Raw genomic sequence first — 19,646 nt, forward strand, 5'->3', positions numbered from 1 at the left:
AAAAATAGAAGAAAATTGGAAATATTTGCCAAAATTGTTTTCACAAATTGTTTTTTTCCATCAAGGACAGTGGAACTACTACATTTGTGCCCTAACATCACATTCTTGGATGTGCTTATAGAAGAAGCAGGAATTAGAACTAAAAAGAAGATGGGAAAAGCAGCTGGATTGGACTAAGTGTAAATAAAGAGGTTCTGTACTGGAGGACATTGAAGGATCAATATACAAGGTATATGAAGGAGGGTAATATACCAAAGGCATGGAAAAAAAATCTCAGACCTTATTAATACTGAAAAAAGGCTTCCAAGAGAACATCAATAACTACAGACCTGTATGCTCACCTTCCCATCTATACAAAATCTGATGGAAATCAGTGTAAAGAAATATATGAATTGAGAACCTCCTTTCTGAGAGCAGATGGGCTAAATCAGGTTGTGGGTAACTGAGGATCTCACACTTGTTGGTGAGTTGGGGGGTATCTGCCCCAAGCATGTGAAGACTTCCTCTGATGGAATGAGTGGATTAGAACAGTTTGTTCCAATGGCCATGAAGGCAGCTGAAGCAGGCACTGTGGATCCCTTAGAGTTTGGTTAGACATTGAAGACACCAAGGTCATCCACTGCATCTCAAGACATCACCAGTTGTCTGTGATGACTCTGGAAGAGAGAGTGAGGCTGATGACTTCATGCAACTCTGCCTAACTTTAATCCAATTTATGCGCGAATCAAAAGACATCACCTATACCATTTTACCATTTTTAACCTATCTCAAAGTCCTGTGGTGACAGGCAAGTGATGAAGCAGCAGGTGTGGATACACCGGAAACTGTAATCACAATCCTGCACATAGGCAGCCTAGGCGATAGGGTCATCTTGTGACTGGAAGCAGTAGTGGGATTCGGTGGCTCCCTGGGTGTCTGAGCAGCCCTTTAAAGATTGCACTGCTCACTTCTTGGTGTGAGGAAGGGGCTAGAAAAGGTTCCCTAAAAATTGTCTGCTTACCCAACACTGGCCTGATTACCGTGGCAGGCTGGGATCCCACCCTGTTGTCAAAACACAAAAACAGTACAAAAACTTCTGCAAAGATGATTCCACTCACCATTGGTACCTGGAATATGTACATACTTATAGACAATACAAAATTCAGTAGACATGAAAGACAAACAGCTCTTGTTGCGGGTAGTGCCATGAAGCTGGTGTAGGTTTTGCAATCCAAACTAATCTAGTCAGTAAGCTTGTATGCCTACCAAAAGAAGTGAATTCTAGGCTCATGACAATGCGATTGCCACTTGAAGGAAAGTGTCATGCCACCATCATCAGTGTGTATGCTCCTACCATGACAAACTCTGATGAGGACAAAGAAAAATTTTATGACGACCCCGAGACCCTTATTGTTAGTGTGCCAAAAGAGGACAAGCTTATATAACTTTGAGTGACTTTAATGCCAGAGTAGGCTCAGACTACTAGACATGGCAGGGAGTCCTTAAGAGGAATAGGGTTGAAAACAGCAACAGCAGTGGTCACTTACTTGAGAAGACTTGTGTGTCTTATGACCTTATCACCAACACTGTCTTCCTTTTACTTAAATGCAATTCAAGGATGTACCCTTGCAGCAAACATTGGCATTTAGTAGACTGTGTGATTGTAATGATATAAGAGTGATGAAGGCAATGTGTGGTGCAGAGTGCTGGACTGATCATAGATTTATTCTCTCCAAGCTAAATATTTGCATTTGACAAAAGCAGTGGCCCCAAGGCAAAATGACTACCAGAAGAATTTAACGCCAACATATTAGAATGTTTTTCTGAGCCAGAACAGTTTGTTGCTAATTTGGAGGGAAAGTTGAGCCAATATATAGTTGGCAACAGTGGAGCAGAGAAGGAGTGGGCAGCTTTCAGAGGTTTGATATATAGCACTGCATTTGCTCATCTGGGTCAGAACACTTGCAAACATCAAGACTGGTTTGATGAAATTGATGGGGAAATTCAAAAGCTGCTAAATGAAAAATGAGAACTTCACAGGATTTACCAGTAGGATAGTTCATCCATCTCAAAGAAGGCAGCATTTAATTCCATCAAAAGTAAAATACAAGCAAAGCTTATAGAGGTGCAGGATTCTTGGCTCACTAAGAAGGCAGATATTTACACACAAATGTCCATAGTTTAGGCAACAAGCAAAAATACCTATAGGTTAATGCAAAGAGGTAAATTTGACTTCACAGTTGCCACTTGGTGGGATGAAATGCATGACTAGAATATGATTCTGGATATGTATACCTTAATCAAAAGAATAAGAAGCATAAAAAAGCAGAAAAAGTAGAATTGTACTTTTTTCAACTAAAGGTCTGTCTTCTGTCCCTTCCACTTCCCCCACCCTCAATGAGGAAAGCAAGAAAGGCAAAACCCATTACAAGCATGTATAGTCAAGCAAAACAAATTTCCAAATTGGCTATCTCCAAAAGAAATATGTCTTGGTCTTCATTCTGAGTCCATCACCTTTCTATCAGGAGGTGGGTAATGTATGTGTCATCATGAGTTCTCCAGAATCTTGTTTGTTCACTGTGTTGATCAGAGTTCTTAAGTCTTTCGAAGTTGTGTGTCTTTACAATGTCATTATTATTGTATAAATTGTTTTCTTGGTTCTGCTCCATCCTGCATCAGTTCATACAAGTCTTCCTAGATTTCTCTGACAATACTCCATCATTTCCTACAGTAAAACAGTAAGTATTCTGTTCACATTCCTATGCCATAAGTTGTTCAGCTATTCCCCAGTTGATAGGCAACCTCTCAGTTTCCACTTCTTTGCCACTACAAAAAAGAGCTACTATAAATATTTTTATACATGTGAGTTCTTTTCCTCTTTCTTTGATCTCCTTGAAGTATAGACTTAGTAGTGGTACTGCTGAGTCAAAGGGTATGCACAGTTTAAAAGTTCTTTGTGCATGACTCCATCCTTTATTCCAGAATGACTAGACCACTTAACAGTTCCAACAGAGAGAGCATTAATTAATATACCTACTTTCCCTCAGCCTCTCCAGCATTTATCATTTTCTGTTTTTGTCAACTTTGCCTCACACCTCATAGATATAAAGTAAAGCTTAAGTTGTTTTAATTTGTATTTCTGTAATTATTTAGTGATTTAGTGCATTTTTTTCATATAACTATTGATAGCTTGGATTTCTTCCCTTGAGAACCTCCTGTTCATTTCCTTTGAACATTTATCAGTTGGGGAATGACTCATTATAAATTTCAATTAGCTCTCCATACATCTTAGAAATGAGACTTTTTTACTACTGTCTCTGTCCTTGTGTTTTGCTTCCTTTGAACTTCTTTGTATCTCAATTTTTATTTTTCTATCATAGCTATCTCCATGATATCTAGCTTGGGTGATGTACATAGACAGTGTCTTGACTTTTTCATTCCATTTTTTCTTCAGAGCTCTTTTGATTAGATTTGTAAGACTGCAGGCAAATACATTCTCAGAAGCCTTAGTTAGAGGTACTTTATTTTTGTAAGGAATCTGTGATTCTTATATTTTAAGCGGGGTCCAGAAGTCTAAGTCTCATTCTCAGATATCATATTTTTAGCCCAGTTTTGTGCCCACTTGAAACAATAGAAGATTAGCTAATTCTTGTATGACTGTTATATCTTGCATGTTTGCTCTTAGAATATAGTAGATCTCTCAGTTGTTACCAGCTTTTTTTTTTGGTTTGTCTGAGCAGGGAATAGCCAACTCAAACTATCCTTGTCTTTTTTCTCTGACCTTTACAGTATGATCTCTCACTTGATAGCTTCTGTGGCTGTACTATATCATTCTTTGGAGGACATAAAACTACTTCTTCCTCAGAGCACATAGTTTACTCCTTTTCAGGAAGAACTTCACGTCTTTGTTTTTATATGAAATTCTAGTTTTTCAATGAACAAAAGTCTATTTTCTCTCCTTCCCACCTTGCACCTTCCCCCAAATCCAAGAAAAATAAAACCCTTGTAACAGATATACAGGCAAAACAAATTTTCACATTGACCAGGTACAAAAAATATATGTCTCAATCTGCACCTTGAATCTATCACCTCTGAATTATGATAGCTGGTCATTGTGTTGATCAGAGTTCTTTCATAGTCGTTTGTCTTTACAATGTTGTTGTTACTGTATAAAGTGTTCTACTGGTTTTGCTCATGTCACTCTTCATCAGTTCTTATAAGTCTTCCTAGATTTCTCTGAAACTATCCCCTTCATCATTTCTTACAGCACTATAATATTACATTCATATACCATAATTTTTTCATTTATTCCCCAAATGACAGGCACTCCCTTAGTTTTCAGTTCTTTGACACTACAAAAAGAGCTATTATAAATATTTTTGTAATTATGAGTCCCTTTCTTCTTTATTTGCTTTCTTTGTGAAGATTAGCTTAGTAGTAGTGGTCAAATTTTTTTGGAGCTCTTAAGTATAAACTGGCCCTTTTCTTCCCTTTCTCCATTATGGTAGCACTTAACCACTTTCCAGCCTCCTGACAAGGGCGAGGTCCCCCCCTTTCCACTTTAGATTCCTTCCTTTTCCATTGAAGTCTTTCCATTTTATAAAAGAAGAATGAGGATGAGAGGTAATGTGGATAGAAGACTGGGGTTGGAGTCAGGTTACCTGGATTTAAGTCCTGCCTCTAATATATATTAGCTGTGGACAAACCATAGTTTCTCAGTGCCCTGGTCAGCTTTCTTAAGATTGTGGTTGAGGATTGGTCACTGAGCTGTGTGAGTAAAGTGAATTTCCACTCTCAAGTTCCTTGTATTGTTATTGATATCCTTATATTGATATTGATAAGAAAAAAAGATGAGGAATCAGGCACAGAGAAGTTGTGAGTATACCTGAGTTACACAAGTTGTGCTCAATAGAGGAAGGATTTGAGTCTAGGGTCTCTGTATGCATACCACACTATCTCTGTGAGAGACATTTCATTGTAGTGGACCATGATTTTCAATCAGTTTTTAAAAAAAAACTCAGATTTTTATCAATATGTAATTTTTCTCATAACTTCTGATTACTGAACATTCACCATAGCCCAGTTATGGTATTATTGCTCTCCAACCATCTTTATCCCATGGTCCTGTACTACAACTTTCACTGAGGACTGGGTTCTCCTGCCCTTGGCATTGAGGCTTCTGATTGGTGATAAGTTACCATAATTAGCCCAGTCCATACCCACCGACCCATCACTCTGTTACTGCTCTCAATCATACCTCCTCCCTTCCTCTGCCCCCTCTTCTCCAGCTCTTGGAATGACAATCTGATCCACATTACCATTCCTGGAAGGTATATGTCAGTCAGTTGCTGTGACTCCATTTCACAACACCTGTGACAGTAACATCCCTCCTTGGCCACTGCTCCCTTGTATTTGTGTTGTCATTTCCTGTGAGAATATAAACTCTTTGAGGGGAGGGACTGTCTTTTTCTGTTTTTATTTCCATTGCTTAGAACAGTGCCGCCCTTGTAGTGCTTAATAAATGCATTCATTCATTGGTTTATTCCCTTCATTCTCCCTAATTTGTCTGTGTACTCAAGGCTTTCCTTGTGCCCTCTCACCTTTTCTCCCAGGAGAGTCAATAGCCTGCACTTGGAATACAGACAGCAGTCATTCAGCTGTGGTAGAAATATTGACGTTTCATACTCAATGAAAGTCATTGCAGTTTCTGCTGATCTCCATACTGACTCATATTTTCAACTTTGTGTTTTTCAATTCTTTGTGGATAGTGATACTCAATCTTAATTGCCTGGTTACGGTTTTTGCAGGCAGTTGTCACGTAATAACTTGAAAATTCCACCCATTTCATTTCCTTAGTTTCAGCAATCTCACAGCCACATCCCACTTCCCTTCTTGCCTTGTGCCAATTTACCTTCTTGTCTTTTTCACCAATTTGTTCTGTTCACCGCTATCGGGGTTTCACTCTTAATCCTTCTCAATCTGCCTTGATTTTGTTTGGCTCCTTCAGGCTTCTTTCCTAGGGTCTAGAAGTAGGCTTGGGATTGGTATCTTGACCTGGAAATTGTTCTTTTTCAGATTTTCCTCGTTATCTCTCAGATTCATTCTCTGGCTTTCTTTGCTAGTTCAAACCCTTCTAGACCACCTCTCCTTCTCCCATGGAAATCAGGAGGTCATCTTGCCTCTATTTGAATTTATCCACCAATACGGATACTAACATCAGAGGAATTGCATTTTGTGAATTTCTACTACATGACCATAAGACCACTGAGATAAGAACTAATAAAAGCATTTTCACAGTTAGCAAGCATTTGCTGATGACACATGGAGGCACTATGTGTGTTTGCAAATGTAATTAACGGTAATTTGAAGACCTTACACTTAAGGTTAAATTTGGGGAGATAGCCCCCAGATTAATCTTTCCAAATCACTGCTTTCATCACTTCACTCCTCTTCTTAAAACTCTCCAGTGCCTCCTCATTACCTTTGGAATGAATTCCATATTCTTGAATATGCTTAGCATTCAAGACCCTCTATTATGTGACCCCCTACTTACCCTTTCCTTATTTACCTCCTACTATTCACCTAAATGAACTCTACTCTACCCAAACTGATCTACTCAAAGTTTCCCAGACATGCCTTGTACTTTCTTACTTCTTTGTCTTTGTAGTCTCATTTTCTCATCTTACCGGTCTTTTAAGATAGTTTCAAATCCAGCATCCTCTAGGAAGTATTTCCAGATCCACTGCAACCAGTAGGACTCCCTCCTCCCTAGAGCTCCTGTAGCACTTGTGTGTACCACTCTGACAACAACACTGACAACGACAACAGGGACAGCGATAGCAGCAGCAGTAGCAAACATTTACACAGCACCTATTATATATACCAGGCACTATGCTAAGCACTTTATAATTTTCATCTCATTTGATGCTTACTACAACTCTGCGAGGTAGGTGCTGTTATTACCTCCATGTTACAAATAAGGAAACTGAGGCAAACATAGGTTAAGTGTCTTGCCCAGGGTCACACAATTAGTAAGTGTCCGAGCTTCGATTTGAATTCAGGTCTTTCTGGCTCTAGGTCTTTGTCCACTGTGCCACCTACAATATTCATATTCTTGTTGTAGTTATATGTATATATATTTTATTTTTATTGATAGATTGTAAACTCCTGGAGGAGCAGGAGTTTTTACCCCTTTATGACTTTGTAAGAGCAAGCAAAATGGGATTTTTTGGCAGTTTTTTTTTCTTTTGGAGTTCTTCTCAGCACTAAGCCAATCAAGTGCCTTTGATTGAGTCTTCCCTTTAATTGAATCAAGAGTCTTTGATTGGAAAAAGTATATATTGCTTGGAGGGAGAGGTATGGGTAGAGAGAGAAGCAGAGCTGAGAGAGAGAGAGAGAGAGAGAGAGAGAGAGAGGGAGGCTAGCAAACAGAAGCTGTGTGCAGGGGCCCCAGGAACCTTCTGTCAGGCAGGGACAGGAAGAACTTGGAGTGGAGCAGTCCCTGTGAGCTGAGACAAGGAACAGGAGCAGAGAGCTGCCTGCAGGTGAACCCATGCAAGAGCTGGGAGTACCCAGCCCTCAGAGAAGGAACCATGGGATTTGAAGTCAGCCCCAAGTCAAGATGAAAGAGGACTTTACTTGGACACTGTGTTGATTGAAGAGATTGTAACTTCCTGTGACCTAGGGGTGGATGGTATTTGTATTTTCTGCTACCTCTTAAGGATGATATGTTGTTCTAGAGAAGACCCTGAACTGGGACCCCCTGCTTGTGTAAGCAAATATTTTGGGGGATGCTACTGAATATGATAGATATATGCCATGTGTCATATGACATACTGAGTGTTATAAAATATATACATATATATATTCACACATACGCACACATATATACATATATATTGAATGATATGTTTTCTTAAGGATGTTGCTATGAATGTTATGATTTAGTTTATTGAACAATATTTAGTTCTGAATAAATAGGGAGTTCATTATACTATGTGATTAGACTCTTAAAATTAATCACAGCAGTGGTCCTCAGGTGTGCCACCATGATTGGTGTTACAAACCTTCTCTCTGTTCCTCTTTCTCTAGTTTTCTTACAGTTTACCCCCACACTCATACTCATACTCTATAGTCCAGTGACACTGTCTTGTTTCTCAAACAAGAGACTCCATCCCCCAACTCTGGGCATTTTCACTGACTGTTCGTAATGCCTGAAATGCTCTCCCTCATCATTTCTGCCTCTTAGCTCCCTTGGCTCCTTCATGCCTCAGTTATGGTCCCACCTTCTGTAGGAAGCCTGTTCCCTTTAATGGTAGCTGCTTCCATCTGAGATTACATATTTTTTGAATGAATGAATATGCAAGTTGAATATGCTGCTGCTGTTTTTCCTTCATTCTTGAAGAGGACCTTGACATCAGGGAGGTGATGCCATGACATGCAAGTGAATTGGATTTAAGTGAGGGAGGGATGTACAAATTCACCAGCCTCGCTTTCTCCTCTGGAGCCATCTGGGTCCAGTGGCCAGATATGGATCAGGAAAAGTGGAGATGGCCCAGGAGATGGCAGTAGGGGGACTTTGGCCTTTTCAAGCTAAGGTCTTTAACAAGTCTCAGTTTGACTGAGGCAGCCTCTATTCAGTGAATAAAGCTTAAAAAAATGAGGCAAAGAATTACCTCTTTAATTACAACAACAAAAAGATCTGGGAGGAAAAGACCCTCAGGTTTCTGGCCAAAACAGAAACAATTGTTACTTGCGTTCATTCTGAGCCAATCAGGGCCCAAACAATGACCAAGTAGGGCTTGGTCTGGGACCAGAGTGATTTGGGGTTAAGGCTGATCTTTTTTTTTTAAGTTAATTAATTATTATTTTTTTTTAGTTTAGTTCCACAAGTTTTTGAGTTCCAAATTTTCACCCCCCCTCTTTGGCCCTCCCCCCAAAGATGGCATGTGTTCTGATATAGGTTCTACATATGCCTTCGCATTAAACTTATTTTCCCAATGATCAAGTTGTAAATAAGAATTATAACCAATGGAAGGAACCATGAGAAGGATGAAACAAAACCAAAAATCAAATCAAATAAAATTAAATTAAAAAAAAAGAACAAATAGTTTGCAGACTCTGTAATTCTTTCTCTAGATGTGGATAGCCTTTTCTATCATGAGTCTTTTGGAGCTGTCCAAGAACCTTGTATTGTTGAGAAGGGCCAAGTCCATCAAAGTTAGTCATCACAGAAGCAATGTTTCTGTGGTTGTATTCAATGTTCTCCTGGTTCTGCTCCCTTCACTCATCATTAGATCATATAAGTTTCTCCAGGTTCTTATGTAGTCCATCTGCCCCTCATTTCTTATAGCACAATATTATTCCATTTCATTCATTTACCACAATTTGTTCAGCCTTTCCCCAATTGATGGGTATCTCCTTGATTTCCAATTCTTTGCCACCACAAAAAGAGCTGCTATGAATATTTTTGTACATATGGGTTCTTTTCCCTCTTGTATGATCTCTTTGGGATACAGCCCTAGAAGTGGTATTGCTGGCTCAAAGGTTGTGCGCATTTTTGTAGCCCTTTGGGCAAAGTTCCAAACTGCTCTCCAGAATGGTTGGACCAGTTCACAGATCCACCAACAGGGCAGTAGTGTTCCAATTTTCCCACATCTTCTTCAGCATTTATCATTTTCCTGTTTTGCCATGTTAGCCAATCTGACAGGAGAGATGTGGTACCTAAGAGTTGTTTTGATTTGCATTTATCTAATCAATAGAGATTTAGAGGATTTTTTTCATGTGACTATAGATATCTTTAACTTCTTTCTCTGAAAACTGCCTGTTCATATCCTTTGACCATTTATCAGTTGTGGAATGATTTGTATTCTTATAAATTTGACTCAGCTCTCTACATATTTTAGAGATGAGACCTTTGTCAGAGACACTGGTTGTAAAAATTCTTTCCCAATTTTCTGCTTCCCTCCTAATCTTGGTTGCATTGACTTTGTTTATACAAAAACTTGTAATTTAATGTAATCAGGTTATCCATTTTGCATTTTGTAATGCTCTCTATCTCTTGTTTAGTCATAAATTCTTCCTTTCTCCATAAGTCTGACAGGTAAACTATTCCTTTCTCTCCCAAGTTTCTTATAGTATCAGCCTTTATGTCTAAATTGTGAACCCATTTCGACTTTATTTTGCTATATAGAGTAAGATATTGGTCCATGCCCAATATCTGCCATACTGTTTTCCAGTTTTCCCAGAAGTTTTTGTGAAATAATGAGTTCTTATCCCAGAAGCTGCACTCTGGGTTTATCAAAGAGTAGATTACTATATTCATTGAGTACTATGTCTTGTGTACCTAACCTAGTCCACTGATTCACCACTCTGTTTCTTAGCCAGTACCAATTAGTTTTGATGATTGCTGCTTTATAATACACTTTAATATCTGGTATGGCTAGGCCTTCTTCCCTAGCATTTCTTGTCATTAATTCCCTTGATATTCTGGATCTTTTGTTCTTCCATTTGAGTTTTGTTATTATTTTATCTAGCTCTGTAAAATAATTTTTTGGTAGTTTGATTGTTATGGCACTAAATAAGTAAATAATTTTGGTAAAATTGTCATTTTTATTATATTAGCTTAGCCTAACCACGAGCAACTGATGTTTTTCCATTTATTTAGATCTGACTTTATTTGTGTGAAAAGTGTTTTGTAATTGTGTTCATATAGTTCCTGGGTTTGTCTTGGCAAGTAGACTCCCAAGTATTTTATAGCATCTACAGTAACTTTAAATGGAATTTCTCTATCTCTTGTTGTTGGGCTTTGTTAGTATTATATAGTAATGCCGTGGATTTATGTGGGTTTATTTTGTACCCTGCAACTTTGCTAAAGTTATTTATTATTTCAGGTAGTTTTTTACTTGATTCTCTAGGATTCTCTAAGTAAATCATGATATCATCTGCAGAGTGATAACTTACTTTCTTCTTTGCCTATTCTAATTAATTCCTTCCATTTCATTTTCTTCTCTTATTGCTAAAGCCAACGTTTCTACTACCAAATTGAACAATAGGGGTGATAATGGACATCTTTGTTTCATGCCTGATCTTATTGGGAATGCATCTAGCTTATCCCCATTACATATAATGCTTGCTGATGGTTTTAGGTAGATGCTTCTTATCATTTTAAGGAAGACTCCATTTATTCCTATGCTTTCTAGTGTTTTTAATAGGAATAGGTATTGCATTTTATCAAAAGCTTTTTCTGCATCTATTGAGATAATCATATAGTTTCTGCTGTTTTTTTTTGTTGCTATGATCAATTATACTGATAGTTTTCCTAAAAACAAAAACCAAAAAAAGGTTCAGATATTAAAATTTACATTCCCTTTGGGCAGAGCACTGGCAGATAAGGGTGTGATACTTTATGTGGAGAGAGGAGAAAGAAAGAAAGAAACTGGAAGCTTGGTTCCTAGTGGCCAGCTTCTTTTCTACTCATGGTTGCTGTTTGTCCTTTGTTCTCAAAGAGGACCATGACATCAGGGAAGTGATGCCATGACATGCAAGTGAATAGGATTTAAGTGAGGGAGGGCTGTGCAAAGTCACCAGCCTCACTTTCTGCTCTGGAGCCATTTGAGTCCAGTGGCCAGATATGGATCAGGAAAAGTGGAGATGGCCCAGGATGCAGTGGGGGACTTTGGCCTTTTCTTTTCTTTTTCTTTTTTTTTTTGGAGGGGGCAGGGCAATTGGGGTTAAGTGACTTGCCCAAGGTCACACAGCTAGTACGTGTGTTAAGTGTCTGAGGCTGGATTTGAACTCAGGTCCTCTTGACTCCAGGGTTGGTGCTCTACTCACTGCTCCACCTAGCTGCCCCAACTTTGGGCTTTTCAAGCTAAGGTCTTTAGCAGGTCTAAATTTGACTAAGGCAGTGCCCATTCAGTGATTGAGGCTTAAAAAAATGAGGTGAAGAATGTTCTCTTTTAAAAAAAAATAATCTAAGAAAGAATTGGGATTCTGTCATTGTAGCAGTACCAACAACCGGGAGACATATATATGTGTGTATGTATATATCTCTATCTATCTATCCATCTATCTATCTATCTATCTATCTATCTATCTATAGCTATCTTCTTTTTAATCATCCATAGCCCCTAGCACAATGAATTTTACATAGTAGGTGCTCAAGAAATAGTGATTGATTTATTTTTTTATGGGCAATCTCTGCTTTGGTAGTGTTACTTGCAAATAGAGCAATGGTTGAAAAATTGAACGTCAGTGCTGTTAAGAGTGATTATAAGCATCTCTTGGAATTTACATCCCCATTTTCCATTTACCAAATGAGAAGGGGGAGAGGGGATTGTGTGTGCATCCAAGAACTAAACTGTGGCATCTTAATGATTTTTATCACTGATTTTATTCTTCATCATTGAGAGGAGTGCTCAGATTTTTGTAATTATGTGAGATGCTAAGTATTGTATTAGGTTGACTGTTCATTGTTTGCTGATGGTACAAGGCACAGGTGCTAGGCACTGGGAATACAAAGACAGAAATGAAACAGTTCCACCATGTAAAACATTATACAAATATAAAGTATAACTATATTTATTTTTGGCTGCTTTATAAAGCAGAGTTGGAAAGAACATCAAATCCAACGGTATGTGAACAGGAATTACCCTCTAAAATATCTCTTAACAAATGACATCCAGCCTCTGCTCAGACATATCCAGTGATGAAGAATGATAATGATAATTAAGTTTGCAAAACATTCTACTTGTATTGTTTTACCTGAGCCCTGAGTCTCCCAGAGTGGCCCATTCTATCCTATAGATTGCTTAAACTTGAAGTGAATGGCCCTGCTTCAGATTATTAGGGAATAATAAAATTGACAGGACAAACAAGTGTGAAGCAATCAGAGGTGGAATTCTATATCTGTTATAGGAGTGGAGCCATCTTTGAGGTGAAGAGGCCAGTCTTCAAACAGCTTGCCAACCATTGCTACAAGCTGAACCATAGTTTTTAAGGGGACGTGTTGTGGAAAGGCCTCTGCCCCTGTATTGGCCTCTTGAGTCACATGCTGTACGATGGTAAGGGATACTCTATCCATTTTAAGGGGGCTACACTTCTTTCCACATATATGTATATGTATATATGTGTGTGTGTATGTACAGTCTGATTTTGTGTGTGTATTGCATATATATAACATGCTTTTTTTCTTTTTTAAGAACTCATGGGAACAACTTTATTTTGTGGGGGGCGGGGAGGAAGAATAGGCAGGGAGAAAGAAGAGGTCAGGGAAGGATTTTTACCTTCATCTTCAGAGGGAACAAAACTTCCTGACCTCATCCCATTCTAGTACTCAGCTAGTTGAGAGAGGCTCTGTGTGTGTGTGTGCGTGCGTGTATATACATACATAATACACATATATGTATATATATGTATACACACATATAATGTATATATGCACATACTCAGATTGTATATACATACACACACATATATAAATGTATGTATATGAATGCATATGTATGCATATAAACACAGATATGTTATAACAAAATACTGTAGCCTTCAGTTTTGACATTTTGCTATCACAGGAAAGTTTAGCATTTATAAGTAATTGAACCACTAAAATCATTGTTCTTTTCAGCTACTATGTAATCGGTAGCAAGTACAGGAGTACAATTCTAAATGCAGTTTGAGTTGATGAATGTGCCACTCTACTGATTGAATGCTGTTTCCTTTTTTGCTGCCCAGCTGCCCTTGAAGGCTTGTGCTCTGCATCTGTTATCTATCACTATCCTGGTGGTACAGGGGGCAAAACTGGAGCTCGACGGCCACAAGGTAGCTCACTTCCTGCTGATACAGGCAACCGGCACCGACCAGGTAAGTCTAGTACTTGCTCTTGATTTGCAGTAATTCTCAGGCTTTGAGAGAATCAAAATAGCATTTCATCCCTTCTTGCCTTTTTGAGTCAGACAGGATGCTGTGCTGAATTCACGATTTGTTGAGTTAGCAACCTTGTATGCAAGATAGAGTTTCTTTCAGCTCCTCTTTAATGCCCTGTACAGACTGATTAGAATGCCTGGTTGAATTCTAGAACATTTGCATAAAGTTTCATGGCAGGCGAGTCACAACCAAAGGTTTTGATACCAGGTCTGTTTCATCATGTCTAGTTGGTAGATGAAAGTAAGCGCAGAAAGCCATGGGTCCGGAGCCACTGATAATGACATTTAATTCAAGGCATGCTGGCTTTGTTTCCTTTCTGCTTGATCAAGTTCTTATGGACTTAGAAAGTTTGAGTGAATTATTTGTAATGCTGTAGAAGAGTAAAAACATTGTGCAACTATGCAATATACCCAACTAGTAAAATCTTAGGGAAGCAGCTCCTAATGAGTGCTTCAGCATATAATTATACTGAAAGAATAGAACAGTTCTGTTGTAAAGGTCTTATTCTTTTGGATGAGGTGTCAAAGGCCAATGCTTCATGTGCATCATATTAACATATAGGTTTGTCAGTATTATGTATAGATATTGCCCCCCTCTCTCCCTTCTTGCCTCCAAAAAAAAAAGTGAACAGAGAACTGGGAGTTAGGAGACATGGATTTGTCCCCAGCTGTCTGGGTGACCTTTGTCAGGTCACTTCTCTCTGGCCTCTAGTCTCTTCCTTGTAAAACTAGAGAGTTAGACTAAGGCCCTTTCTAACTCACACGTTCTTTGAATCTAAACCTAGGTAATTCATTTAGATCCAGTGGTTAGAATACCTTGAATTTCTCATTTCCATTTTTCAACTTGTTCCCCAGCATTTAGCCAGGAATGAAGATAAAGTACTCTTGATCTTTTGTGAACTAACAGTGTTATTTCATTGGTCATAGTCAGTTCATACCTTCCTTTAATCATTCGAATTTTAAAGCTCTGTTAAATCTTCTTGAATCTGCTTAGACTTCTTCAACAGAGGTTTCTTAGTGATCTTGGTTGAGTGCCACTTTCTTGAACAGAAGGGGAAGTTGACTGAAATGTCGTTTATAAAAGATGCATGTTTCAAATTTGAATTACACTAGTCATCCCCCTCTTTTCTGATTTTGGTCTGCATTACTTTTTGTCCGAGTGTTCACCACAATTAGTTTTAGGTTACTATTATGACTGTTCATTTTGGTATGATATGACAATATTTTAAGTTTTCTTCTTGTCTTAAGTCAAGTTCTAATTGCAAAATCCTCAAGAACCTTCAGAAAAATGAAAGTACTTCTCTAAAAATAAGTTTTTATTTCCTTCTGCTCCATTTCCAGAAGTGCCTTTCATCTCGAAGGATTTTGCTGGTCCTTTTGTCTATTGATATGATTTGGAGAATTATTTTGTAAAAGCATGTTCCTATGTTAATTTGATTTTTAGTTTCTCTAGAGAGACTCACTAGGAGATAGTCTCTCTCTTCTTGTTGAATGTAGGCAAAGAGGTTTAAAAACTGCCTTTTATGAAGAACGGAAATGTAGCTTTGCCTGCTGTGAAGAGTCGGAGGAACTTTTTGCTGTTGAACAGACTCTGGGGAAGCTCATCCTGGAGGGTCCAAGGGAGAACTTAGAAAGCAAGTCTTGTCTCATTCAGAGGCTTTATCATTATTGTAGTAACTTTTGAGGTTGCTTATCTCCCAGATCCATTAAACAGCTTGATAATATGAGCAGATCTTACCGTGGGTATTAATTTTAAGATCACACAGTTTGCAGAAATCCCAGTTGTTCATCTGGAATTTATTGCATTAATTCTGGAATCGAGAGCAGTCAGGCTATTAGTTTAGCTCACTGCTTTGTATGTGAGGGAAGGAACTTTTGCAATTACTGGGGTCAATCACATAGTTGAAGGAAGTTAGCACAGTAGCACAATTATCACAATATCAACTTTTGCCCTGGTAAGGTGACCCGTATTGTGGCACTTGTGAATACTTTTAAGAATCATATCCAAATATCTACTTAAAATTCTGTAGCCTTTATTTCTTCTATGTACTATTATGTAACCTTCTTTGATAGTGAAGTTAACTGACCTTTCACTAGACTCTAGAGTTGACCTTTCATCAATCTAGACTTTTAAATAGAGCTTCCTAGTGCATAAACTTATAAATGATCAGAGAATAAAACTGTATTCATTTCATACTAAATTTGACTTTGTAGAATGACTTCTGAAAAAAACTGAACTGTTGACATCCAGTGATGTCTCCTCTATGCTTTTTTCACTTTTCCTCATTTCCTGCATTTTAACAAGTTTGCTGGGTAGAGTGATTTAGAAATAGCAGATATATTAGGTAGTTGTATTTTAGTCAAATTTAGTCAGTTCTTTGGAGGAGATATCAGTGAAAACATCAGAATTAATAGCATCAAAGAACAAAGTGTTGTGCATTTTTGTTATTTAACAACACACAAAAAACCCCCAACTACTTTTAATTCTTTGTTGTTGCAGTGCTCCACTCCTTTTTTTTTTTAAGAACTGCATTTCAAGAAAATATTGACAGTGCAGAGCAGAAGGTGGATCATAACTAGTGACTTTGATCATTGTTTTTTTCTAGTGATGTTTGTTAATAAGAGAAATTTTAAAGACTCTCAATTGGGTTTGTGTGTTCCTTTAATGTGTGTGTGGGAAGACTCGTTAAATTAATGACTTTCCTCTTGAGAGAGAGCCAAAATCTATAATTTTTTTTATTGAAAATGAATTTAAACTTTTTCCTTTGGTTTGTGTTTGGCTTTGTTCATTATAGAAAGGACAAATGGTCTTGCAGTGGTCTATTTGGCCATACCTTGCACAGTCTCTGATTAATGAGGAGCTTCATCTTGGAACATGGTAGATGGTGATACATGTATACATATGTGCATGTGTACATATGCACTTTGTAAAGAAATTTGGGTGCATACATTTATCGTTTGGTTAAAATCTTGATGAAATCACTTGTTTTATTTTTTGCATTAAAAAGAATACTTGTACTGTAGGGCACATGAGAATTACTTTTGAATGATTCAATAACCTTTTCCCAATAAGGGAAATATAACTGTGTTGTTAAAAATCCAGTGTCACATCCGTGCTTTTCAGACCTTTTAAACATTTAGCTCATTGAACATTGCCATTAGATCTCATAACTTTATCATATTTTAGTTATTTTCCAAGAGTAGAATTAGATCTCTCTTGTCATTTTAGGGAAATTTATTTTTCTTTTTGTATATTTTGCTAAAGAAATAAATTAAGATTGAAATATTTTATATTACATGTACCAATTTTACTTCCTTGTTAAAATAGGAGGATATTGGTGAAAGAATAGCTACTGTAAGGAAAATAACTATTTCTTTCCAAGATACATGTTTTTATTGTTATAAATACTTTGGTAAATATTTGTAAGACACTTAATCATAGAATCCTAGTTTTGGAAGAGGTCATCTAGTCTAACCTCTACCACTTTAAAAAAAAATCTTTACATCAGAGTTGGAAGTGACAGAATACATTTCTGCAAATATAGGGTTATTTTAGAGTCTTATAGTTTTTTTAGTTGAGTGGAAAGAGACCTTGATTTTAGGGAGTCTGACTCATGTTCTAGTCCTCATCCTGTCACTTGCTAAGTGAGGCAAGTGACACTTTTTCCTCTGGGCTTTGATTTCTTTATCTATACAAGAAAAAGAAGTTTTAGAAGACTAAATATATAAAGAAGTTTCCAGTTCCAACATTGAGAGGTTTACCTTACAGCCATATCTTTTAGCATTTTTTAGGCTTAGGACTGAAAAGCAAAGGCTATTAACTATAATCTTTGGTTTGCTAACATTCTCCCTTCCCTTCACCCCTATCTTATTTTTTGGACTCCTGGTTGATCTTTCTTAATCACAAAAATTCAATTTTATTGCACAGTAGCTTTCTAATTTTCAGCCATAGATGGTGCTATTGTATCTGATTCTATACCTGCTTCCTTCTTTTCCTATAGCTGGAAGCTTTTTGTTTCTAAAGATAGATTTGAAAAATGAGAAGATATATAAGAAAAGCGTAACTACTTCTAAATCTCATGTTTGCCTACCAGATGTGGAGGCCAAGAAAATACTATTATAGTTATCTCCTATAGGAAGTAACCATTTTGTTGTAGAAAGGTCTTGGGATTTAGGAAACTTGTAATCCATGCCTAGCCCTGATATGAACTCACTGAGTGACCACGGGCTGACAACTTTGCCTTTATGGCCTAAATTTTCTCTTCTGTAAAGCAAAGAGTAGGGATTGGACCAGATGATTTCTAAGGACCTTTTGTGATCTTAATAAATAGTCTTTAATTCTCTGACTATCCTATTAATTTGTGTGAAATAATTCAGATGTCACACTTTAAAATTGGCAGCAATAGAACTTACCCTCTTCTGTTAGAAGCCTAAAGGCTAGATTCACTCTAGTATTATTTAGCATATTGATAGCCACTGCCTTAATTTATATCCATATTTTTAGACCGTCTCTGAAATTTGAAAAGCATATTTGAATCCGTTCTATCACAGAACCCATTAGTGGTCTATTTTTGTATTCTGATATTGGAGTCATTGCCTAGTATTATAAACTTACAATGGAAAAAATAGTTTTGTAGCAAAGTTCAGTTATATAAGATATGAACCAGATTATCTGTGGTGGAATGAACATTACCGCATCCAAGATTTAGAAGCAATATCAGTGGCATTTCAAGGCTGCTTTTCTATTGTTTTTCAAGCTCCTGAATTTCCTCATGACTAAGTAGTGCAAGTAAAACACAACATTTCAAATGAACAACAACAATTCAAAGAAGAATATTAGTCCATGACACTTCAACAGCTGTGGTACTGGAGTGACAGAGTTAACTTAGTTCTTCTGAAGACAGAAAATTAGGGAGCTTTATTCCTCCTCTTGGCCTTGTAGAGTCAGTGGAGATTGGAGTGGTGCCCAAGAACAATCTAAACGATCTCACAAGGAAGACTCCCTTTCACCTCAATTATTTATATCACCAAATCCACATAAGTTTTTGAATATGGTAGTTGTGCTAGAGGATTTGATAATGTTCCTTATGTATCTAATTGCTATTCCTGTTGTAGGACTTGGACTCATGACATTTCCCTGAGACTTTCTATACTTCTATACTACACCTTTCTATACTTCTCCCTCCAAAAAAAAACTTCATATATATATGGATGGTCATGTAGCATAACATTCTTGTGAAGTTTGTATTGCATTCACACAAAGATTTCCCCTCTAGTTTGCACATTCAGCAAATTTATTGCAATTGAATGAAAACTGCTTAGCTTCAGGACATGTATGACAGCATTGTTACAGATGGAAGTATTGCTCATATCTTTGTGGCACCTCCAGAAATGACCCTCTTTTATGTTGAAATTGTGTTTAGCATTTACATGGGAGCTTCATACCTACTGATATCCAAATTTTAGCTGTATTACTTGAAATTTGGAGCCACATTCAGTAAAGTGAAGAGGCAAATTCCCTCCAAACCTTAATTAGCTGATACATGCCAGAAGCAGGTTCTGATATCTACATGTATGATGTCTGCATGCATTAGTAAGACCATACACTGCTGCTGTACATACATGTATTAGAGCCTGCTTCCGTGCTGCACTATTAAGTTATTTTGGTTGCCTTCCCTGCTCTTTCCTCCTAGGCAGATTTAGATCCTCTTTGTGTTGTTGGTTGTGCAGAAGCTTGTTACC

General features: G+C 37.5%; 1 protein-coding gene across 2 annotated transcripts in view; it reads left to right on the top strand.

Annotated features, from left to right (window-relative positions):
- TRAPPC9 (trafficking protein particle complex 9) overlaps positions 1 to 19,646 on the top strand; it is a 1,018,418-nt gene that overhangs the window by 28,477 nt on the left and 970,295 nt on the right. For both annotated transcript variants that reach the window (XM_036742028.1, XM_036742029.1), the window contains exon 4: positions 13,714 to 13,842. In XM_036742028.1, the coding sequence (XP_036597923.1) occupies positions 13,714 to 13,842 (129 nt within the window). The remainder of the gene's footprint in view (positions 1 to 13,713; positions 13,843 to 19,646) is intronic.

This window comes from Trichosurus vulpecula, chromosome 1 (assembly GCF_011100635.1).
Source record: "Trichosurus vulpecula isolate mTriVul1 chromosome 1, mTriVul1.pri, whole genome shotgun sequence".
NCBI lineage: Eukaryota > Metazoa > Chordata > Mammalia > Diprotodontia > Phalangeridae > Trichosurus > Trichosurus vulpecula.